This window comes from Excalfactoria chinensis, chromosome Z (genome assembly GCF_039878825.1).
Source record: "Excalfactoria chinensis isolate bCotChi1 chromosome Z, bCotChi1.hap2, whole genome shotgun sequence".
Lineage (NCBI taxonomy): Eukaryota > Metazoa > Chordata > Aves > Galliformes > Phasianidae > Excalfactoria > Excalfactoria chinensis.
Window position 1 is genome coordinate 8,870,498 of NC_092857.1, and position 22,929 is coordinate 8,893,426.

At 54.8% G+C, this 22,929-nt stretch overlaps 4 protein-coding genes across 4 annotated transcripts; 3 read left to right on the forward strand and 1 right to left on the reverse strand.

The window, feature by feature from the left end:
- The first annotated feature begins 81 nt into the window (after positions 1-81).
- On the forward strand, positions 82-9,929 carry GBA2 (glucosylceramidase beta 2). The gene is made up of 17 exons (XM_072359989.1): positions 82-353; positions 1,462-1,553; positions 1,676-1,791; positions 1,880-2,098; positions 2,484-2,723; positions 3,047-3,149; positions 4,171-4,324; positions 4,405-4,530; positions 4,607-4,791; positions 4,955-5,059; positions 5,349-5,456; positions 5,611-5,762; positions 5,850-5,956; positions 6,088-6,230; positions 6,319-6,434; positions 8,888-9,079; positions 9,164-9,929. Exons 1-17 carry the CDS (start codon positions 178-180, stop codon positions 9,389-9,391), a joined length of 2,562 nt encoding a protein of 853 aa, XP_072216090.1. The 5' UTR covers positions 82-177; the 3' UTR covers positions 9,392-9,929.
- Positions 9,930-10,631: 702 nt separating this feature from the next.
- On the forward strand, positions 10,632-11,345 carry LOC140264382 (avidin-like). Its single transcript, XM_072360116.1, has 4 exons — positions 10,632-10,707; positions 10,798-11,011; positions 11,124-11,244; positions 11,312-11,345. Exons 1-4 carry the CDS (start codon positions 10,636-10,638, stop codon positions 11,343-11,345), a joined length of 441 nt encoding a protein of 146 aa, XP_072216217.1. The 5' UTR covers positions 10,632-10,635.
- Positions 11,346-17,676: 6,331 nt separating this feature from the next.
- LOC140263903 (avidin-like) lies at positions 17,677-18,780 on the reverse strand. The gene is made up of 4 exons (XM_072359218.1): positions 18,668-18,780; positions 18,386-18,581; positions 17,797-17,917; positions 17,677-17,710 (listed from the first exon to the last, which is right to left on the reverse strand). The coding sequence occupies exons 1-4, from the start codon at positions 18,740-18,742 to the stop codon at positions 17,677-17,679; spliced, it is 426 nt and encodes a 141-aa protein (XP_072215319.1). The 5' UTR covers positions 18,743-18,780.
- A 2,114-nt stretch (positions 18,781-20,894) lies between these two features.
- Positions 20,895-22,157, forward strand: LOC140264355 (avidin-related protein 4/5-like). The gene is made up of 4 exons (XM_072360072.1): positions 20,895-21,172; positions 21,259-21,463; positions 21,917-22,037; positions 22,124-22,157. The coding sequence occupies exons 1-4, from the start codon at positions 20,993-20,995 to the stop codon at positions 22,155-22,157; spliced, it is 540 nt and encodes a 179-aa protein (XP_072216173.1). The 5' UTR covers positions 20,895-20,992.
- Positions 22,158-22,929: the final 772 nt, after the last annotated feature.

A 22,929-nucleotide genomic window follows, 5' to 3' on the forward strand; every position in this document is an offset into this window, starting at 1 on the left:
GGCTCGGCCGCCCGGCTTTCCGGAGGCGCGGGCGCCGTGCCCCGCGGGTGTGGGCGGGGCGGGACCGGCGGGGCGGGGCGGGGCGGCGGGCGGTGAAGAGGGCGCGTGCGGGGCGCGGCGGCGCCGGTGGCGGCGGGGGGTGTCCGGACAAGGCCGTGGCGGCGCCGGGCTGAGGCCATGGCGGACGCGGGGCCGCTGATGCAGTGCTACGAGGGGTCGGCGCGGGGCCGCGGCGTGGAGACCGCCGGTTGGCGGCTGTGCCTGGCGCACCGCTTCCCGGAGCAACGGCAGCCCTACGGAGCCGGCGACGTGCCGTTCCGCGACGTCCTGCGGCATGTCGGCCTGATGCTGCGGTACGGGCGGGGGCACCGGTGGGGGGTGGGGGCTGCGCCGCGGGTGGGATGGGGCGGGAGGGGCCGCGATGGGCCGGCACGGAGAGGGGGGCGGTGGCCGTGCGGGGGGGCCGCCCCGGAGCCTTCAGACCCCGGCTGGGTGCCGCGGAGCGGAGCGGAGGCTGTTGTCAGCACGCCGTTCCCGGCTCCCTGTACCGGGATCGACCCCGCCGGGGCCGGGAGGTCGCGTCCCCGCGCTGCAGGTGGGGTGCGGGAGCGGCCGGCTCTGCGCAGGGAGAGGAGGCGGCCCCGCTGCCATCTGCAAGACGCGTGCGGGGCAAAGGTTCCTTCCAGCGGGAGAGAGCTGCCGTGCGTCCCCGGGAAGGACTGGGCTCGCGGCCCGGCGCGGTGCAGGGGACGTGCCCGAGGCTGTGTCACCGCTGACCGTTTCCTCGTGCCGCGCTCGGTGCCGTGGCCTCGGTGCGGGGGGAGGATGCGGTGCGGGACTTTGCACTGCTGCAGCTCTCTGCAGGGTGACCCTGGGTGCACCGGCGGCACGGCTGCGGTGACAGGGCACACGGGGAGCTGTCTGGGCAGGCTTAATCTCTGTGCCCGACTGAGCAGAAAGCAATGCCTTCTGGACCTGGTGTGGCTCAGTGCAGGCAGGCTTTCTGCTGGTTGTAAAATCTTCATCACCTGCGCTGTGCTGCTGGGAAAGCTGAAGGTGGGGATCTGCTGTGCTCCCCCGGCTCCTTGCTCCAGGGCACCTCCACAAAGCAAAGTGATGGAGCTGCTGATAGTGGCAGCGGCTGCACAGGATGGGCTGGTTCTCCTGACCTCACCGTGCTGTCCTCATACAGCCGAGTGCAGCATTGCTACTGCCTCCAGATTTGTTGGAATAGCCTTTACCTGCCGTTGAGGTGGGGCAGGTGTTTTCATCCTGCCTGTATGCTGGGGGCAGCAGGCTGGGCTCAGTGTAGCCTGCTGGTGAGCAGTGGGGTGAGAGGGCATCGCCTGGGGCCAGCTCCATGGTGAGGGTTTATCTGATGGGCACTGCTGCCCTGTGGGGCTGACAAGGGATGGCAGTGCTGGCTCCGACCCGCACTCACGCCTCCTGCTTTCCCTGTAGGTATTTCAAGTGGTGGTACAAGAAAACCCGCATTGAGAAGAAATCTGCCTTCATTGACCTCCTGTGTGCCGTCCCTCTGCAGCAGATCTATGGTGAGCCCAGATTGGGCATGGGGTGGTACAAGAGGCATTGTCCTGTTCCTGGCTCTTGGGTGCTCCTAGCCAGGAAGGGGCTGCTTGGGGCGTAGGGCAGAACTGACCTCTGCATTCACCAGGCTGCCCGCTGGGTGGGATCGGTGGTGGCACCATCACTCGTGGCTGGCGGGGCGAGTTCTGCCGCTGGCAGATGAACCCTGGGAAGTACCACTATGAGACAGTCATCGCTGATCAGGTAGGGCTCGGTGTCACCTGCCCCCCTGCAGCACCGTGACCCCTGCCCTGGGGCTCACCCTGTTCTCCTGTGCTCCTTTTCTTCCCAGTTCACAGTGTGCCTGCGCCGCAAGGGACAGACTGTTTATCAGCAGGTCCTGTCCGTGGAGAAACCCAGTGCACTGCAGGGCTGGAACTGGGGTTACTGTGGCCGCTATGCCTTCTACCATGCACTGTACCCCCGTGCTTGGATGGTCTACGAGCTGCCAGGGCAGAACGTGGTGCTCACGTGCCGCCAAATCTCCCCAGTCATTCCCCATGACTACAAGGTGAGGAGGTGACAGTTCCTCAAGCACCACGCCTATGCCCTGGGGTGCTGCAGTAGCACCAGGAAGGAGCTGGGAGTGATGTGGTGTCTTATGGCAATGGTCCCAGTGCTCCTGGAGTGCCGCACTGGTGCTGCTTAGGCATGACTGCTGTCAGCCAGTCTTCTCTCCTCGTTCATTTTCTTTCCCAGCCTGATAACTTTGTCCTAAGATCCCATTCCCGGTGCCAGCTGCTGTGGGGTTTGTCACAGCCAGACCTAGTGCTGAGAGGAGCCATCCCTTGCTGCTTGTGCTCTGCTCTGGCAGCTGCTCTGTTCCCCTCCCACTAGTGCTTTGACACTGTGTTCTGCTCACTTCCTACTCTTATGTTTGTGTTGTTTCCCCACAGGACTCCAGCCTGCCGGTGGGAGTGTTCATCTGGGAGGTGGAGAACAGCAGTGACGAGCCTGTGGATGTCTCCATCATGTTCACCCTGCAGAACGGCACGGGCACAAAGGGGGATGGGAGTGGGGGGCACTGGAATGAGCCCTTTGCCCTGCAGGACGGCGGGGAGCGGGTGGCCGGCGTCCTGCTGCACCACTGTACGCCCGTCAACCCCTTCACCTTTGCTGTGGCTGCACGGGAGAAGGTGAGAGCTGGAGTTGGGGCTGTGCATTTCCTGGTGGCTGTGGGGTGGTCCCCAACATGGAGACAGCCCTGGAGCTGGACTGGAGCAGGGAGGTGTCTGTTTTGGGGTTCCAGCAAGTAATGCAGTGGGTAAGGCTTGCATGATGCCAGGCAAGCAGACTTGGGGGTGGTTTTGGTGGGCAGCATGAGGCCAAGCTTATGGTTGTGAGTTTGGTGGTGGGTAGCGTTGCCCACCTGAGAAAGTTCCAGCTTCAGATGTACTCCGATTGCATCACCTGCTGTTTTGGGATGGGAGCTGTTTCCTGATGCTCTCCTTATCCCCAGGCCGGCACAGTCATCACTCACCTTACTGCCTTTGACCCTGCGGGGTCAGGCAGGGACGTGTGGCAGGACCTCCTGCAGGATGGCAAGCTGGAGTCCCCCACTGGTGAGTGCTGTCTCAGAAGCCTGGCAGGAGCAAGGGCTGAGGTTTGCTATGTGGCTGTAGTGGTGCCCAGCTACCTTCCCCGGATTTGTGCTGCCAGATCTGCCAGCCGAGCTGGTTCTCATTTGTTTAGGGTGCACTTAGCAGCTCTTGAGCTCTGAAGCCGGTGTAACCTGCTGCCCTCTTGTTGCCACGAGGGTTTTCTGAAGGTCTCTGGAATTTCCTTGATACTTCTGTGTCATCTTCAGCTGCCTGCTCACTCATTGCCTCCCAGCAGGATGACACCTTGCAGTCCATGCTGTCCTGCTGCTGCAGTAGGGCTGTACAAGTGCCTATTGCCCTGCTTGCCTTCCAATAGAACAGTGCTGACAGATCTGTGACACTGGAGCTGGACCTCTGCAGTGTTTCATGAGGGCAGTTACCAGTTGCCTAAATATTTCAGGAAAATGAAGACTCCTTTCTGCTGTCTGCAGATGCACTTGGAGCTCTCTAGGCTACTGGGATGTGGTTTTCCTTCAAGCATGCTAGACGTTATCATAGGATCTATGCTTCCGTGAAAATTGTTGCCTTAATGAGTTTACCTGGTACACATGTCAGGACTGGCATATAATTATGCAGTTGCCCGAGGACATTTTTTAAATGCAGGTGCTGTTCAAGCATCCTTTTGAAAGCTGGAGAGGATGGCTGTCACTGCGAAGTGCTGGTGCCTTTGCTGGCAGTGCACTGTCCTGGCTGACAGGGCAATTCCATGCGTGCCTGCTGGCTTTACTGCCTCATTTCTCCCTCTGCTTCCGTGCCCTTTTTTTCCAACCCCCTTTGGTCCCTCCTCCCACGGCAGGTATTCTATCCTGGTTGCAAAAAGCGGTTCCTCATGGACAGCAGTGCTGCCTCCAGAATGCATCAGATGTACATTCCATGTTGCAGGAGGACCAAAAAGCTTTGCTCCTTTGAGGCAGCAATCCCTCAGGCTTTGTGGTCTTCCTTGGTTACTTTGTGAATCCTTTCTTCATTGTCTTTCTGGCAGGTAAAAGCAAGCAGACCCAGAAGGGAGAACTGACAGCAGCTGCGGTGTGCACCAGCTGCACAGTGCCTGCACGGGGCCATGGGACACTGGAGCTGGCCCTGGCGTGGGACATGCCCTGCGTTCACTTTGGCTCCAAGGAGAGATTGCACCTCAGGTAGGTGCTTTGGCAACAGCTTGGTGGAGCTCCTTGGAGTGCCCCTAAGCTGAGTTCTGGCCCAAACTTCCTCTCGGCAGGCGGTACACACGCTTCTTTGGCAGCAATGGAGATGCAGCTCCTGCACTGTCACACTATGCCCTGACACACTACAAGGAGTGGGAAAGGAAGATTGAAGCATGGCAGAAGCCCATCCTGGAGGACAGGTGGGGTAGATGAGGATAGTGACTGGGCAGGGGACAGTGGGACCGGGTCACTGGCTGAGTTTCCCTTTCCCTGCAGTCAGCTGCCCTCCTGGTACAAGTCAGCCCTGTTCAATGAACTGTACTTCATGACGGATGGGGGCACAATCTGGCTGGAACTGCCCCCTGACTGCCTCCCCCAGGACCTGCAGGGACCAGGGGCTGCCAAGCTGTCCCACCTCCTCCCTGTCCTGCGGGAGTATGGGAGGTTTGCTTACCTGGAAGGTAACTCACTGGGACTCAATGCACCCCATGTCCCAAGTGTACCCTCCCTGTTTTACCTGCTCCGAGGATGCTTTCCACACCCCTGCAGGATGAAGCATGGCACAGGGAGGGAGACCTGTCCATCACTGTCTCCCCTCCCTCACTGGCCCTCTGCTGCTTCTAGGGCAGGAGTACCGTATGTACAACACCTATGATGTCCACTTCTATGCATCCTTCGCCCTTGTAATGCTGTGGCCCAAGCTGCAGATCAGCCTGCAGTATGATATCGGTGAGTTGCTTGGCTGGTGCCGTGGGATTGGCCTCTGCCATAGGTGTTGGTGCTGAAGGGCTGGTATTGCCTTCCAGCTCCTTGCTAACCTCTGATTGGCAAACCCCATCCCACTGATGCCACTCAGCATCTCCTCCAGCACTGGGACATGTCCTTGCTGCAAGAGACTGGGAGCAGACTGGTGTCCCCCAGTATGTTGCAGGGCACAGTAGGGTGCTGATTACCCTATCTATGCCTGTGGTTTGGGCTTGATGCCTTTTCTAATATCTCTCACCCCACACCCTTCCAGCTGTCACAGTGCTGAACGAGGACATACAGCCACGGCAGTACCTGGTGTGTGGCAGTACAGCCCAGGTGAAGCTGAAGAATGTGGTGCCTCATGATATTGGGGATCCAGGTGAGGGGCATGCAAGGAATGCACAGGGATGCAGGACAGCTGCTTGCGGTGGAGGTGGCTGTGGAAATGGTGCTGTTTGATTGTGACACTTCTGGGACCTTATGGGGATGGCTTTTGCTTGCTGTGCTGCTGTATCTTCTCTGCCCTCATGCAGATGATGAGCCATGGCAGCGAGTCAATGCCTATCTGATGCACGACACTGCCAACTGGAAGGACCTGAACCTGAAGTTTGTGCTGCAGGTGTATCGTGACTACTACCTGACGCATGATGCAGTGTACCTGCAGGACATGTGGCCAGTCTGCCAGGTACTGTGGGAGGGTCCTTAGAAGATGGGAGACATCCGAATAGGGACACAGCAGGAATACTTGATGACCACCTCCTGCCTTCTGCAGGCTGTAATGGAGTCGGAGTTGAAGTTTGATACTGACAACGATGGGCTTATTGAGAATGGGGGCATCGCCGACCAGACCTACGATGCATGGGTAGTGAACGGGGCCAGGTGAGAAGCCAGGATTGTGGGCTGAATGGTGGGAGGTAGCTCAGAGCTGGGGACGTGCTCCCCACCTGTCACCAGAGCACTGTGCAATGTGTCCAGCATTGCCAGCATGGCTGTCCTTTTTGCTCTGGCAGTGCATACTGCGGTGGGCTGTGGCTGGCAGCTGTCCGGATGATGTGTGAGATAGCAGAGGTGCTTGGTGACACCGAAACCCGGCAGAAGTATGGTGCCATCCTGCAGAAGGGCAAGGAGTCGTTTGAAAGGCTGCTGTGGAATGGTGCGTGCTGGCTGGTGGGTAGGTTAGGAGGGGTGGAGTAGCACACCAGCTGCAGCCATCAGTATACCATATTTCTGGCTTTTTCCAGGAAAGTACTACAACTATGACAGCAGCGGGAGCAGCACCTCCAGCAGCATCATGTCAGACCAATGTGCGGGGCAGTGGTTCCTGGGAGCTTGTGGCCTGGACCAGAAGGAGCTGGAGGTGAGCAGGAGGGGGCTGTGAAAGCTCAGCAGAGCAAGCACCTGGTGTGAGCTGTGTGATAGCTGCTGGTGTGCACTGAGCAGCACTTGGGTAGAGGTGGCTTATTGCACATCGGTGCACTAAATGGAAATCAGGCCAGAAATGAGCTGTGCAAGCAGAGTGTGTAACTCTGGTCAAGTCTGGCATGCTGCTAAGAGGGGTCCGGCTGGGCTCTGTTCTCAGCAAATTGGTGTTTGCTTAGAAACCAGTGAAAATATGCATGAAACTTTCCACATGCTGTTTAATGCCCAGTTTGAAGGCCTAAATGAGTGTTGGAGGACATGGAGATTGATTTGGGGCCCTAAAGCCCACAGCTCTTCCCTCACAAAGGAGGAACTGGCCAAAGGCTGCTCTGTGTGATGAGGCAGGAAGAACAGTGATCAGTAACTCAGTACTGGAACACAGCGTGGCAGCAGAGAGCACTCCTGTGGATTACTTATGACCAAAGAAGCTGTCAGATCCTGCTGCTACAGAGCAGAACTCTCTGTGGTGGGAAGGAATATGTGAAAGCTTCTTCCCTGGGAGCAGAGTGTGCCAAATTCTGTGGAACTTAGTGAGGAAACAGCATCTGGCTGTGCCCTCCAGCCCTGTGCAGCAATACTCAAACAGCTTCTTTAGATGCAAGTGGTAAATGTGGCACAGTCTGAAATCTCGCCTATGCTTTTGTTGATGTCTGGCTTTGTTGCTTAAGGTCATTTGTCCCCTGCTCTCTCTGGTGATCTCTGAGCTTGCTGAAAGCTGCGTTGATGAGCACTCTGTTTACTGTGGTCATCCAGTTTTTTCTGTGTATTTTGATCCCTTGCCCTGCTGGCAGTGCTCCTGCTTGTAACTTCATTAATGCATTCCTGCTGTGTATGCAGGTCAGTAATGAAATGCAAAGCAAGACAAATTGGTGACCTCAGTCCTGAAGAAATTCTGCCTTGAAACCTTTTGCTGGAGAAGAGACTGCTTCCCAAGCAGCCTTTCTGCTTATCTCCAAATCTGCACTGGAAAACATGACTGTATCAAGATGCTTGGCTTTAGCACAGATAAAGTGATGCACAGCCTTTCCCCTGATGAGTCTGCAGAAGTTGCTGGGTTATCTCTGCCTGTCTTTGGCAAGCTCCTGTGTCATGCCACCATGCTTGCAACTTCCTTAACATTTCCAGCAGAAATGTGCACAGAAAGTCAGTGCAATCCCATGCGGGGGCCAGCCAAGCAGACTGCCTATTTCCTGTCCCAGTGCCCTTTTAATGACTTTAGTTTTAGCACCACAGAGAAGCATTATTTACTTCCAGCTACATGCAGAGGCTATCCATCTTTAAGCAGTCCTCCTTGCTGTTTGACTGGCAGGCATTTTCATGCTTGGGTTGTTTTGGTTTTGTTTTGTTTTGTTTTGCAAGGGCTTAGTCAGCATGGTGCTTCAGTTTGTTCTTGTAGTTCTCGTGAGCTCTTGGCTTTGGCTTGTTGAATAACTTGTTTTTCCCCCTGTATTCTCTTGAAGCAACTGTTTGCTCAGTGAGCACTGCTGACCTTTCACAGGCCTCTTGGTAGCGGTAAAAGTCTCAAGTCTCTCCTGCCGTAAGCAGAAAATCACAAGGTGTCCCACGTGTCACAGTCCAACCTTTTATCCTCATGCTATCTCATCTTGCCTCAACCCTTGGTCAGGGACACGGTCCCTGCATTGCCACCTAATGGCAAACCTGAAGGGGTTGAAGTCCTTCTGAAATTCCTCAAAACTGTGTTCACTTTCTCTTCTTTCACCGTGCAGAAGCTGAATCTCCTCTTTGCTTAGGTAATTTTCTATGATCAGCTTTTTTGATAGGATTTCCAACATGTACTCTTATCAGCCTTGTGGTATTCACATTCCCACTTCTCAGCTGCAGGATGTGCCCCCCGTGTCACTACCCTGGCTGTATCACAGCCTTCCCCTCCAGCATCCCTGACCCATTCTCCTGTCCACTTCTGGTCTGTGTCCCATCTTTTCTGGGTTTTGTAATGCCAGTTGTAGATGGTGCAAGCTGCTGCACCAGCTACATGAAATAGCTATGACTGGGTATGAGACAGCAGTTTTAACCAGCAGATTAGGTTCAGATGGGTTCTGAGTTGGCAATAACCTGACAAACATCAGCAGTGACCATAAGTGCAGACTGGGAACTCAAGTAGGGCAAGTTTGAGGAGTGTGGTTGGCCTGTCCCCAAAGCAAGCCCCAAAGCAGGAGTGAGATGCAGTTGTGGAGGAGTTACTAGGCTCCATCAGGAAAGGTGGTATGAAGGTCTGCCTCTCCTTTCTGTCTTTTCTGGGGGGAAAAGGCCTTCTTCCTGGTGTTTTCCTAAGGTGCGCACTTTAACACTGCTTGCTAGTGACCTGTTCCTAATGAGAAGTGTCACCCTGGAGGTCCTGGTCACCAAGTTGCTGGCACTCTCTCTATGCAGGTCTTTCCCAAGAGCCACATTGTCAGTGCACTGAAAACCATCTTTGAGAAGAACGTGATGAGCTTTGCAGGTGGCACCATGGGTGCTGTGAATGGCATGCGTCCTGATGGCGTGCCTGACACCTCCAGTGTGCAGTCCAGTGAGGTGTGGGTTGGTGTCGTCTACGCTCTGGCTGCCACCATGATCCAGGAGGTAAGTGGGTGTGCTGGGGGGGGGGTGAGCTGGCATGTGTCACCTCCATGCCACAGAGATCAGAATGGCAGCCTTTTTTCACAGGGACTGGTGCAGGAGGGCTTCCACACAGCAGAGGGCTGTTACCGAACGGTGTGGGAGAAACTGGGCATGGCTTTCCAGACCCCTGAAGCCTATTGTGAGAAGAAGGTCTACCGCTCACTGGCTTACATGCGGCCCCTCAGCATCTGGAGCATGCAGCTGGCCCTGGAGAGCAAAGCCCGCCAGGCCTCCAGCCCTACACCACCCCAGAAGAATCCTCTGCACCTCTGAGACTGGGTGGCACAGAGCAGAGCTGCAGGGATCATGTCCTGTGCCTCCCTCTCTTGAGAATGCTCGAATTGCTGTTTTCTTTCATACCTCCTTGGCCCCCACATTTCTGCCCCTTGCTCTGGGGGATCCCCAGCCCCCTGTGCTGCACAGAAGGAGACCAGAGGCACGTGTTATGTCCTGTCACCATCGTGGTGAGAGGAGGGGACAGGATGGGGATATGTAACCGTCCCCTCCCTGCTGCTCAGGGCTCCTGCAGGACCCTCGTGCCCCAAGACCTGTTCTGGGGTCCGAGGCCTGCAGAATGTGACAGGGACAGGATGTGGCCCACACAGACACATGGATGCTGTAGTGTGTAGCTCCCTGGGCTGACTCCACAGTGGGGGGGCCCAGCTGGGACAATCACTGGGGGCTGGTGACAATCCCAGCCCTAACAGTGCCCGGCCTGGTCTGGCACCGTGCTGCAAGCTGGGGTGGGCAGGGGAGCAGGTTTTAGATAATTAATTGTTTTAAGTTCTTAATAAAGTATTGTTCAGCTGTCCATCCCTCTCCCTGTGCTTCTTGGTGTGTGTGTGGATGCACGTGTGGAGTTTTGCACTCAGGGTTGGGGTGGGGGCCAGCTCCTCACTTATGTTTACAAGAAGGCAAAGAAACCAGCATGGGTTCTGAAATGTCACCAGCCCTCATAGGGAGCTGTCATCAGCTGCTGGGAAGAAGGGGGCAAGAGGGCCCGGTGGCTCATGCAGTCACACACTGATGGCACTGATGATTAGAGAGCCCAGGCCAGAAGCAATGGCTCAATGGAGAAAGTGTACCTGGTTCCCTGTGTGGGCTGCTCAGCACTGCAGTGGCACACCTTCATCTTGACCTTTGTCCTTATGTGGTTGGCACCAATTTCTCTCACCTGTGAGGTGAGGGCAGTCCTGTGGCTCCCAAGCCACTAACAGTGCTAGGATGCTGATGCTGCTCCCGACTCTTCTAGTAATGCTTAACTGCAGCCACACTCCAGTTCTTGTTGCAGCACTTCTGGCTCCCATGCCCCCACGTGGCCTCGCAGTGCCTCTCCTGTGCCCCCACACAGTGCTGTGGCAGCAATGCCTGCGTCACCATGTCCCCCGTGCCACTGCAGGCGGTGGCCCATCTCCTGCTGGTGACCCTTGGCAGGCAGCCCAGGGGCCCCACGCAGCCCCCACCACTATAAACAGGTCTGAGCAGGACTGGAGCTGCATGCAGAGCACGGCTCAGCCATGGAGCACTTCCACTGCTGCCTCCTGCTCAGCCTGGTCCTGCTTGGCATTGGCCCCACAGCCTCCAGGAAGGTGAGGGCGGCTGGAGCTGCGGTGCTGGGGGGAGGCTGCAGCCATGCTGTGCTGGACCATGCTGTGATCTGACATGCTGCCATGTCCTAGTGTGAGCTGCAGGGCCTTTGGAGGAATGAGCTGGGCTCCAACATCACCATCTCAGCCCTGGATGCAGCTGGGACCTTCTCTGGCTCCTACCAGACAGCGGTGGCAGCCACCAACAAGCAGATCCTGGTGTCACCACTGCAAGGAGCCCAGCAGCCCCCTGGCAACAAGGGGCATCAACCCACCTTTGGCTTCACTGTGCAGTGGCAGTTTGCAGGTACGGCAGCACCATCAAGACTGCAGGTAGCCAGACACCTCTGCCCAGGGTGTCTGTCTATCAGAGAAGGTGGTCTCTATTCCCCTGGCTTCAGTCCTTGGTTTACCCCTAGACTCTACCACTGTCTTTGTGGGACAGTGCTTCATGGACCGCCGTGGGAAGGAGACACTGGAGATGGCATGGCTGCTACGGGAAGAGGTTCCCACCCGCAAGGACACCTGGAAGGCCATCAGGTGAGCACAGCCCTCGCTGCCACCCCCACAGTGCTCACTCCCATCCTACTGACCCCTCTTCCTGCAGGGTTGGCACCAATGTCTTCACCCGTGTCAAGTGATGAGAACTGCCTGCGCCTCGCGATCCTGTCTGCAGGGCCTGGGCTCTCTGCTGCTTCCTCACTGTGTCCTGCTGCCCACCTGCTGCATCCCAGTGCCTGTGCACCAGGTGCCAAATAAACCCACCTGCACTCAGCAGAGCTGTACCTCATGTGCTACTTATCCCCTGCAGCTGAGCTCAGAAGGGCAGGCAGGAGACCAGCAACCAGAGTGCACTTGACTGGGGGATGAGTATCTTCTCTGTGCGCTCAAGCAGCCCTGCAGGCCCTCCAACAAGCACTGCTTGCAGCACAGCATACTCTTTCATAGCAAAATAAATCCTTAGTGCCAGTGGGCAAGGGCAGCATTTCAGGGCAGTTTTTAGGAGAGTGAGGATAGCAGCAGTGGTTGGGGGACACAGCTTCCCATTGAGTGCCTGCTGCTGCCAGTAAAGCATTCTATTTTGGATTCCTCTTCCTCTTCTGACATGCTGCCACATCCTTGAGGCTTTCCTTCTAGGTTTGAGTTTGTTGAGCTTTTGCAGTTCCTTCTCAGCCCTTCTGAGCAGAGTGCATTTACACCGCAGTTCTGCTGCAGTCTTTTCCATGCTTGGCTGCTCTGCCTGGAGTTACCTTTTAACGAGCTTCCTGCATTTTCAGTTAATATTTAGTCCAAGTATCTGCTTCATGTGAATTAGGAAACAGGGCACGGGCTGGCAGAGCTATTAGCAAGGTGCTCCCTACCTTAGGCCCCCTAGCGGCCTGTAAGATGACTTCTGCAGGCACCGTTCCTACCAGCCATTCATTAAGTGTCTCAGTATCGAAGATCCTGGCATCCAGCTTCCCAGTGTCCGACATCTCAGTGCCCAGCAGCTCACTGCACCACATTTCAGCATCTGACATCTCCATGCCCAGAATATCCATCCAGCTCTTATCTCTCCTGATGAAGTGAGGGAGTTCCAGCCTCAGTCAGGGGACCAATAGCTGCTTGGTCCTGCTCCTTTGCTGCTCTCCCTGACTCCAAGAGCAGAGAACAAGTCCTGGGAGGATGGAGGAGCCCCTGGGCCTGGTCCTCAGCCCTGCAGAACTGGATTCACTCCTAGCAGGAGCAATATTTCAGGGCCACAAGTGCAGGAACTGACAGACCTCTAGATCAATTGCCCTTGTCCTTATGTGTTCTTCAGCTTACCAGATGTTAACTGGGTGTACCACACAGTTTAAGGAGATTTCTAAAACACCTCATTGACAGCTTCCTGGTGCAGGTGCTAGGGGAGCCAATGAGGAAAGCCTGGAGCTGGAAGACCAGGGCTGCAGTAACAACCAGCTCCCAGCCAACCCCCAACTTGCATGCAATCTGCTGTTCCATACGAAAGCATCTAAATCCATGAGACCCAATAGGATTCACCCCAGGGCACTCAGAGGGCTGGCCAATGTCATCACAAGACCTCAATTATTTTTCAACAGTCTTGGAAATCTGGAGAGGTCCCAACTGGCCAGAAGCTGGGAAATATTGTTCCAGTTTTCAAGAAAGGCAAGCAAGAAGACCTTGCTAATTACAGGCCTGTCAGTCTCACTTCATCACCTACTAAAATTATGCAGACATGCTGGGAGCTACTGAGAAACATCTGAAGGATAATGCAGTCACGGGTCACAGCCAGCATGGGTTCATGAGGGGAAAGTCCTGTTTAACTAAATTCCCTTTTAAGACAAGATCACCCACCTAGCTGAAGTAGGGAAACAAGTTCATGTAATCCTTTTACATTCCAGTAAAGCTTTCAGTACGGCTTTGCACACTGCCATTCTGGATAAAACAATGAGCAATGATAAGACCATGGGGGTTCCAGGACAAGTGCTCCACCAGGGCAGCCTTCAGCGGTGGCTGTACCCATGCCTCATCCCTGAAGGGATCCCAGCAGCAGCACAAGATGGCACAGCCTTCACCATGCGGTGGGACATTGTCTAGTAAGTGCTGGGGCATCAGAGATGAGAAGTCTGCACAGGGTGCTTTGGGCTGTGAGTGAAGGGAGGTTGTAAGAGGCTGCCATCCCCCTCCACTGAGGGAGTGGTTTCACCCACCCCATTACAGTGTGCTGTGGCTGCAGCCATCCCTCTGATCCTTGCACTTCTGAGCCCTGAGCTGCTCCATTATGCCCCAGTGCCTGTGAGCCATACCTGCAGCATCCTGCTACACACCATCCATGGTCCCCCTGCCAAGGAGACTGTCACTTAGTCCAACCCGTCCCCATCATGTCCACTAAGTGTGCCTCTTAGTGCTACTTCTCCACGTCTCTTCAGTACCTCCGGAAGGGGGACTCCGCTCCTGGCACAGCGCAGCTTACAGCTGGTCAGTGCACAGCCCAGATTTTGGGCCGCATCCTGTTCACTTTACAAACCCCTCATCAAAGACCGGCAGCACTGCGGATCTACGGGCACACAGCATTGTGCCTGCGAGCAAACTGATTTAAATCACACCGCCACTTTCCGCAGGTACGCACCATCTCCGTAGCTGCGTTTCGGCCGGGCCGTGTTGTTCCGCGATCCTGTCCGTTCCACCAGCCTCCAGCAGCCGGTGCTCGTGCATCAGCAGACCGCCGCGGCTGTCCGTCGGACGGAGCGCTGCTCGCTGCTGCCGCCAGCTGGGGCTCTGCCCTCCCCGCCAAGCTGACGCTGGCTGCGCTCAAGGCACGGAGCGGACCCGCAGCGCTTTCCGTCCGTCGGCAGCGCCCGGCCGGGGCTCCCCGAGGGCAGCAGGGCGGCACCTCCGGCGGCCCCCAGGTTGGCCCCGCAGGTCAGCAGAGCCGCGCGGCAGAGCAGAGGGGACAGTCCCCTCCCTGTCCATCATGCCGCCCTACTGTTGATTCAACCCAGGATACTGGTGGCCTTCCAGGCTACACCGTTTCGAGTCTTTCATCTACCCTCACATCCCTCCCTGCAGGGCTGCTCTCGATGAGTTCTTTCTGTAAACATATTTGTGATTGACGGATCTGAAGAAGTAGAGCACAATGTATTTGGTGACTTGTCCTTAGAAATAATCCCATGTATTTCAGCTGCATATGTTATAAGTATAGTTGTTGAAATATGTCATAAATTCACGCTTGCAAAACTACAATAGTTTTTAAATGTTGCCAAAAGTATGGGTATAGGATTATGGACTAGATAGCATGTTGTAAGGTTGCTCTGTTTTGATAAGAGAGCCAAAGAAAAAGAACAGCAGGCTTATCAAACATCAAAGAAGCCAGGGCCTCCACACAAGGCTGGATTGTCTCAGTCTGTGGGTATGCTGGGATGCAACAGGAAGGCTTCAAGATACTGCCCTCTATCCTCCTTCCAAGCATATCTCTATCCAGGGGTAAGCAGATGTCCAGAAATAATGACCAAGTGCTGAGAGAGCAGATGTTACAGTTTTGGTACCTATAAATTACTTGTTATTGGCATTCTTTTAATGAGCATTTGTCAGTGAAGAACGTTCCTCTAAAGGACAAGTGAGGAAGACCACTGGATGAAGTAAACAACTGTTGGTTGTACTGCCATGATGCTGAAAGGACGCTGGACAGTAGAAGAGACCATGGAACAGAAGATTGGAGGCCTCATAAATCACTACCTGAAGTAGGTCTGTATATGTTAATTGTCTCACCCGTAATTAATGAATATGTATTATCTGTGGGAATATAAGGGAATCTGAATTATGTAATCTTTGAAGCACTTGTGGTGGAAAAATCCCCAGCACATCACAGTGCCACAATAAACACACCTGCTTTACAACCTTATGTGGGATACAAAGTGTTCTTCTGCACATCTCTTTGGATGCCCTCCCTTCCCTGTGCTGTGAATAAGCTGCTGAAGGGCTCAACTCCCTGTCACGTCCCACTGAACCTGGGCTCCTTTAGCTCAGGGCTGGTGTGCAGGTTAGCTGTTGTTGGCTTCTGATGTTGTGAATTAAAAAATTACTCATCCCCAAATATCTTGGATGTGATGTTTTAATGCCAACAGCATTTAACAGCAACACTGTGCCACCACAGTGCAATTTCAATTCTACAACTCCCAGCACTGCACTTCTTATGGGACCACTTTGGGAACAATAAAATGGAGTGTTAAAGGCCATCTGGAGAGCAATGGGTGCTGGGGCACTCAAACATTAGGATACACACTTAACAAAACCCACTCGCTTAGTCAACACTCGTGGATCCATCTGCCAGCCAAGCTGGTCCTGCCCAGTCAAACATCCTGGGTACTGCAGAAGAAGATAAAGTCCCTGCAGTGCACCTGCAAAACATGCTGGGCAGGACAGCCTGGGTTATTCCAGCCTCAGACCAAGGCCAGCCCACCGGTGAGGCTGTTTTTGCTCAAGGAACTGAGTACACGTGGTGGGTAATGTGGAAGGGTGGGGACATCCTGTGTGTGCCTCAAGAGGACTTGATGTTGGGTGAGAACAGTCAGTACTTGGAACTGTGTGATGCTAATTGCGATATGATATTGGCTTGTCATCATTACTAGGGTTGATATTTGCCTTATCAATGGTTCCAGAGCAATTTTACTCTTCCGGTGCTTCATCCCTGAAAGTGGTTTTTCTCCAATGCGCGGGCAGCCAAAAAGCAAAGGTGTGAATAAGGCGTGACTGTGAACAGAGGGATCTTTCCTTCTGGTGGGAGAGATCTTACGTGAGTCTGGTAAGGAAGCATGATCATGTTTTTTACTGCAATAGCAAAACTGCTGTGGGCTTCAGAATGCCCCAGTCTCTTCACTGCCGTCTCTTCCTGCATAGAATCATGGAATCACACAATGGTTTGGGTTGGAAGGGACCCTTAAGACCAGCCCACTCCAGCTGCATGTTATAGGCAAGGGCACCTCCCCCTAGACCAGGTTGCTCAAAGCCCCATCCAGCCAAACCTTGAATGCCTTTAGGGAGGAGACATCCACAGCCACTCCGGGCAACTGGTCCCAGTGTCTCACCACCCTCACAGTAAAGAATTCCTTCCTTATATTTAGTCTAAATCTATCCTCTGCCAGTTGAAAATCATTCCCCTTGTCCTGTCACCGTATGCCCTTATAGAAAGTCCTTCCACAGCCTTCCTGTAGGCCCCTTCAGGTTCAGGAAGGCTGATGTCTGGAAGGTCTCCCTGGAGCCTTCTCTTTTCTTGTCTGAACAGTCACAACTCTCTCAGCCTGTCGTCACAGTGGAGGTGCTCCAGCCCTCTGATCATCTTCATGGTCCTCCTCTGAACCCACTCCAACAGCTCCATGTCCTCCCAGTGTTGGGGTCCCCTGGACTGGACACGGTACTCCAGGCTGGGTCTCACAAGAGCAGAGCAGAGGGGCAGAACCTCCTCCCCGAACCAGCTGGTCACACTTTCTTTATGGAACCCAGGATGTAACTGGCCTTCTGGACAGCACACGCACATTGCCTGCTCATGTCGAACCCTTCATCAACCAGCATGCCCAAACCCTTCTCCTCAGGGTTGCTCTCAAGCATTTTCTGCCCAGCCCATATCTGTGCTTGGGACTGTCCCAGCCCAGATGCCAGACCTTGCACTTGGCCTTGTTGAACTTCAGGAGATCGTCATAGCCCCATATCTCAGGCCTGTCCACCTCCATTTGGATTGCATTCCTGCCCTCCAGTAAGTCAAATGCACTACTCGGCTTGTTGTCATCTGCAAACTTGCTGAATGGCTGTGCTGGTTGGTGTGGCCAACACGCAGTGCCAGCCGTGCCAAGTTCGCTGTTTTTTAATGAGAGCCCCTCGCTCCTGGCCCAACACCAGCTCTGGTGTCGGCTCCCAGCAGTGCTGGCAGCACAGCTCGCTTTGATTTTGGATCACTCAAAGGGATTTGGGGTAGAGTTTAGCCAGCACCAGTGGCATGTGGCAGAGGAGCAGGAGCAGTGTGCTACTTCTGCATGCTCCTGGCAGAGCTGTTCCTGACAGCCTTCCTTGCATGCTGTGGGGATCAGAGCCCTCCCTCCATGCTCTGTGCCCCGCACACAGCCCCTGCACTTGGTAGGCAACACGGCTCTGTCTTCTCTTCCCCCTTCATTTCCTAAGCATCCTTCCCAACCCACTTCCCAAACATGTGCAGTCTCAAAGCCACTGAGTGCTGTCAGCAGCACCTGCAGTGGCACAGAGGATGTGGTGACACGAGTGTCATTGCTGGCACTGTCAGACCAATGGTACAGGAGACAGGTGGGGAGAGAGGAGCTGGGGTGCAATGGGGGGACATGGGAGCCAGAAGAGCAGCCCAAAGGAACAGAGAAAGAGCCAGAGTACATCTGAGGCAAAGCTTTATTGGGAGGAATGTCACAAGCAGTGTCAGCACTCCAGCTTTGTTGCTGATGTGGGACTCGCGGGGCCATCCTCACTCCTTCACTGCGGGCGAGTGAAGACGTTGTAGCCAACCCTGTGGGAGAGAGAGGAGATGTAAGGTGGGAAGTGCACGGCCACTGTGTCACTGCCAGGGACTGTGTGCCTCTGCCCTGAGCTCACCTGGTGGCGTTCCAGTCATCTTCAATGTCATCAACACTTGAGCGCAGCAGCCACATGGTTGTCAGGATCTCTGTTCCGTTCGTGCCCAGGAAGCACTGGCCCGTGAATGCAGTTGTGGACTCTGTGGGAAAGGGGCAGATGAGGGGAGTGGGGTCAAGGGCTCCACGCAGGGCAGGACAATGCCAGAGCCGTGGTCCCTCTGCCCTGGGAACAACTCCTCTGAGCTCTCCCTGCACTCTGGGGACAGCCCAGCACCTTCCCTGCACCCGGGGACAAGGAGGTGGCAGCAGCCCAGCAGCTCTGGGGAAGGGATGGGGCAGCACCGGGGCCACGGGAGGCAGGGCATCACTGGGGGGACAGCAGGGATGGGCTGGAAATCATCAGGGACACCACAGAGAGGGGGAGGGATCGTCAGGGATACCGTAGGGAATTGCAGGATAGCACTGGGGTCATCGTGGGGAAGGGCAGGAGAACGTTGGGGACATTGTGCGGAAGGGCAGGAAAGCAAAGGGGATGTCAAAGGGAAGGGCAGCGGAGGAGCAGGGAGCAGGGAGGAGGGAGCAGGAACAGGAGGCTGCAAGAGAAGCACCTGAAAAGTCCCACACGACTGTGAAGCCAAATGTGGGCTGGCGGGCTATGACGTTTTGGAACCCAAACAGAGGTGACTCCGTGATGTTTTCTGCTACAGCTGACAGGTAGGTGCCAATGAACTCGCCATTGTAGTTCACACGCCCGATGTTCATGCTGGATCCCTGGTCATTGGTCCAGTTTCCAGTCAGCAAGCACTGGGGATGAAGCAGAAGGAATCAGAGCCAGGTGTGAGGCAGGGGTGGGCACCGAGGTGCACCCACTCCCAGCCCCGTCCCATTACCTGTCTGGCAGAGAGGCCGGGAGCCAGCAGAGCCAGGCTGAGCAGCAGCAGCAGCGGGGAGGCTGTGTGCACCATCTCTGCAGCAGGTGGACAGCTGGGTGTGCTCCTTGCAGGACTCACTCCTCCTGCACGCTCCCTTGCCTTTTTATTGCTCCTGGTGCAGGCTTTTCTTCCCAGGCATTATGCAATCTGGGTGGGTCCACCTTCACAGTTTCCCGTTGTGGGCACAATCCCAAAATTACACTGACAGGTCTCGTAGGAAGCTTCCCTTCCTTGTGCCCTGAGCGCAAGAGCTCTCCATCTGCAGCTGTAGGAACTCAGAAAGGAAGGTGAGAGACTGGCTTGGCTGAACCAGGACCTGCTGTTCAAACTGGACAGCAAGAAGAAAACGGCACAGGCAGAGGGATCAGGGACAGGACTCCTGGGAGGAGTGTATGGATGCTGATAGACTGTGCGGGGATGGGGTCGGGAATGCCAGGGGCCAATTGGAACTTTGGAGTATCGCCAGAGGAGGTGATGTATGCGGAAGGGTCCCACTGTGTAATAAAGTACAGGAGACTGAGAAGAAATACGTCATGCACACTGAGGGCTCCTGTCATACTGTGGGGAGGCACTGAAGATGGAGGGCTGCTGTGTAGAGTCCTACATGACAAATGGCATAAACTACTGAAGAGAAGGTGGAATGAGCCAAAGGGCAGAAATGGATGCAATCCAACTGGCATTAGACATTGCTGAACGTGAGAAGTGGCCAGAGCTCTGCCTCCACACTGACTCCCAGATGGTGGCCAGCGCTCTTTTGGAGTGCCTACAGTAAAGCAAGCAAAACAACAGCCTTCACTGAGGCAAACCCATCTGGCTGCTGCAGTGTGGAAAGATATTGCTGCCCAAGGAGAGGACAAGGATGTTTTCCAATTGGACCACTGAAGAATATCAAATTAAACAGCAGGTGGATTGGGCCTCTAGAATTCAAGGGTTTCAGGTAGGTCCGGACTAGCAAAGTAAGACTTCTAGCTCAGTGGGCCCACAACACTTCAGGCCACCAAGGAATAGCTACAACATATAGATGGGCTTGGGATCAAGGGGTGGACCTATCCATGGACACTATTGCTCAGGTATTCTGTGAATGTCAGTCATGTGGGTCAGTTAATGGAAGTCAGTGGATAAAACCACTTTGGTAAGGAGGACCGTGGCTGGAATCTATGGGAGGTTTGGCAGGTGGATTTTATCACCTTTCCAGAAACCTGCCATGCCAGGCACCATGTGCTTACCGTGGAGGAAGCAATGATGGCATGGCTGGTTATGTATCCTGTGCTCCATGCCACTGCCCAAAGCACTATCCTGGGTCTTGAAAAGCAAGTCTTGTGGCAACATGGCACCCAAAAAGGAACTGAATCACATAATGGGACTCATTTCCAAAGCAACGTCATGAACACCTCGGTCAGAAAGCATGGCATCCACACATCCCTTATTGTGGACAGCCTTGGGGAAAATGGAACAATCTGATGGATTATTAAGGGCTATCTGGAGTGCGATGGGTGCTGGGGCACTCAAACATTAGGATACACACTTAGCAGAACCTGCTTGCTTAGTCAATGCTTGTGGACCCATCTGCCAGCTGAGCTGGGCCTGCCCAAACACATATCCTGGATACTGTTGAAGATAAACTCCCTGCAGTGCACATGAGATCTCACATCTGCCCCCAGACCCCCCTGCACTGCAGAAGGCAGTGAAGGGTGCAAAGTGCAGCCACATCCCACCAGCATCTGGGCTCCTTTTGCTCAGGGCTGGTGTGCGGGTACATTGTAGTTTTAACAAATGGGCTTTTGTTGGAGGAAACAATATTGATTATGGAAAATCAACAAATAAATACATAAATAATCCCTGGATATCTTTGGTGTTGTATTTTAAAGCCAGTGAATATCACATCTGTCCTGAGGTTCTACAGTCCCTGTCATTGTGAATTTTCATACTTCCTTGCCATAACATTTGACCAGGGAGGTGGACCTAACTTGGTTTGCACTGCAGTTTCTCATATGTTCAAGCAGTTCCCTAAAACAAGTGTGTTTTATTTCAGAAGTCTTCACCCTATGGCCTCATGGTGACCCATGTACCAGAAACTGCTCCCTTTCTTGTAAGGGAGAAAAGGGAACCAGCAGCAGTGCTCATGCCAGTCTCTCACCTTCCTTTCTGACTTCCTACAGCTGCAGATGGAGAGCTCTTGCGCTTAGGGCACAAGGAAGGGAAGCTTCCTAAGAGACCTGTCAGTGTAATTTTGGGATTGTGCCCACAGCTGGAAACTGAACATGGACCCACCCGGATTGCATAATGCCTGGGAAGAAAAGCCTGCACCAGAGCAATAAAAAGGCAAGGGAGCGTGCAGGAGGAGTGAGTCCTGCAAGGAGCACACCCAGCTGTCCACCTGCTGCAGAGATGGTGCACACAGCCTCCCCGCTGCTGCTGCTGCTCAGCCTGGCTCTGCTGGCTCCCGGCCTCTCTGCCAAACAGGTAATGGGACGAGGCTGGGAGTGTGTGCACCTCGGTGCCCACCCCTGCCACCTTCCTGGCTTTGAGTCCTTCTGCTTCATCCCCAGTGCTTGCTGACTGGAAAATGGATCAACGACCTGGGATCCAGCATGACCATTGAGCGTGTGAACTACAATGGCGAGTTCATTGGCACCTACCTGACAGCTGTTGCAGACAAACCAGAACACATCACCAAGTCACCTCTGGTTGGGTTCCAAAACATGACAGTCTGTCAGCCCACATTTGGCTTCACAGTCGAGTGGAACTTTATAGGTGCTTCTCTTGCAGCCTCCCTGCAATGTCCCTGCTCCTCCGCTGCCCTTCCCTTTGACATCCCCTTTGCCTTCCTGCCCTTCCCCACAATGTCCCCAACGTTCTCCTGCCCTTCCCCACGATGACCCCAGTGCTATCCTGCAATTCCCTACGGTATCCCTGACGATCCCTCCCCCTCTCTGTGGTGTCCCTGATGATTTCCAGCCCATCCCTGCTGTCCCCCCAGTGATGCCCTGCCTCCCATGGCCCCGGTGCTGCCCCATCCCTTCCCCAGAGCTGCTGGGCTGCTGCCACCTCCTTGTCCCCGGGTGCAGGGAAGGTGCTGGGCTGTCCCCAGAGTGCAGGGAGAGCTCAGATGAGTTGTCCCCAGGGCAGAGGGACCACGGCTCTGGCATTGTCCTGCCCTGCGTGGAGCCCTTGACCCCACTCCTCTCATCTGCCCCTTTCCCACAGAGTCCACCAGTGTATTCACGGGCCAGTGCTTCATGGACTGGAATGGGAATGAGGTCCTAAGGACCATGTGGCTGCTACGGTCACATGCTGATAAAATTGGTGATGACTGGAACGCCACCAGGTGAGCTCAGGGCAGAGGCACACAGCCCCTGGCAGTGACACAGTGGCCGTGCACTTCCCACCTTACATCTCCTCTCTCTCCCACAGGGTTGGCTACAACATCTTCACTCGCCTGCAGTGAAGGAGTGAGGATGGCCCCGCGAGTTCCCACATCAGCAACAAAGCTGGAGTGCTGACACTGCTTGTGACATTCCTCCCAATAAAGCTTTGCCTCAGATGTACTCTGGCTCTTTCTCTGTTCCTTTGGGCTGCTCTTCTGGCTCCCATGTGCCCCCATTGCACCCCAGCTCCTCTCTCCCCACCTGTCTCCTGTACCATTGGTCTGACAGTGCCAGCAATGACACTCGTGTCACCACATCCTCTGTGCCACTGCAGGTGCTGCTGACGGCACTCAGTGGCTTTGAGACTGCACACGTTTGGGAAGTGGATTGGGAAGGATGCTTAGGAAATGAAGGGGGAAGAGAAGACAGAGCCGTGTTGCCTACCAAGTGCAGGGGCTGTGTGCGGGGCACAGAGCATGGAGGGAGGGCTCTGATCCCCACAGCATGCAAGGAAGGCTGTCAGGAACAGCTCTGCCAGGAGCATGCAGAAGTAGCACACTGCTCCTGCTCCTCTGCCACATGCCACTGGTGCTGGCTAAACTCTACCCCAAATCCCTTTGAGTGATCCAAAATCAAAGCGAGCTGTGCTGCCAGCACTGCTGGGAGTCGACACCAGAGCTGGTGTTGGGCCAGGAGCGAGGGGCTCTCATTAAAAAACAGCGAACTTGGCACGGCTGGCACTGCGTGTTGGCCACACCAACCAGCACAGCCATTCAGCAAGTTTGCAGATGACAACAAGCCGAGTAGTGCATTTGACTTACTGGAGGGCAGGAATGCAATCCAAATGGAGGT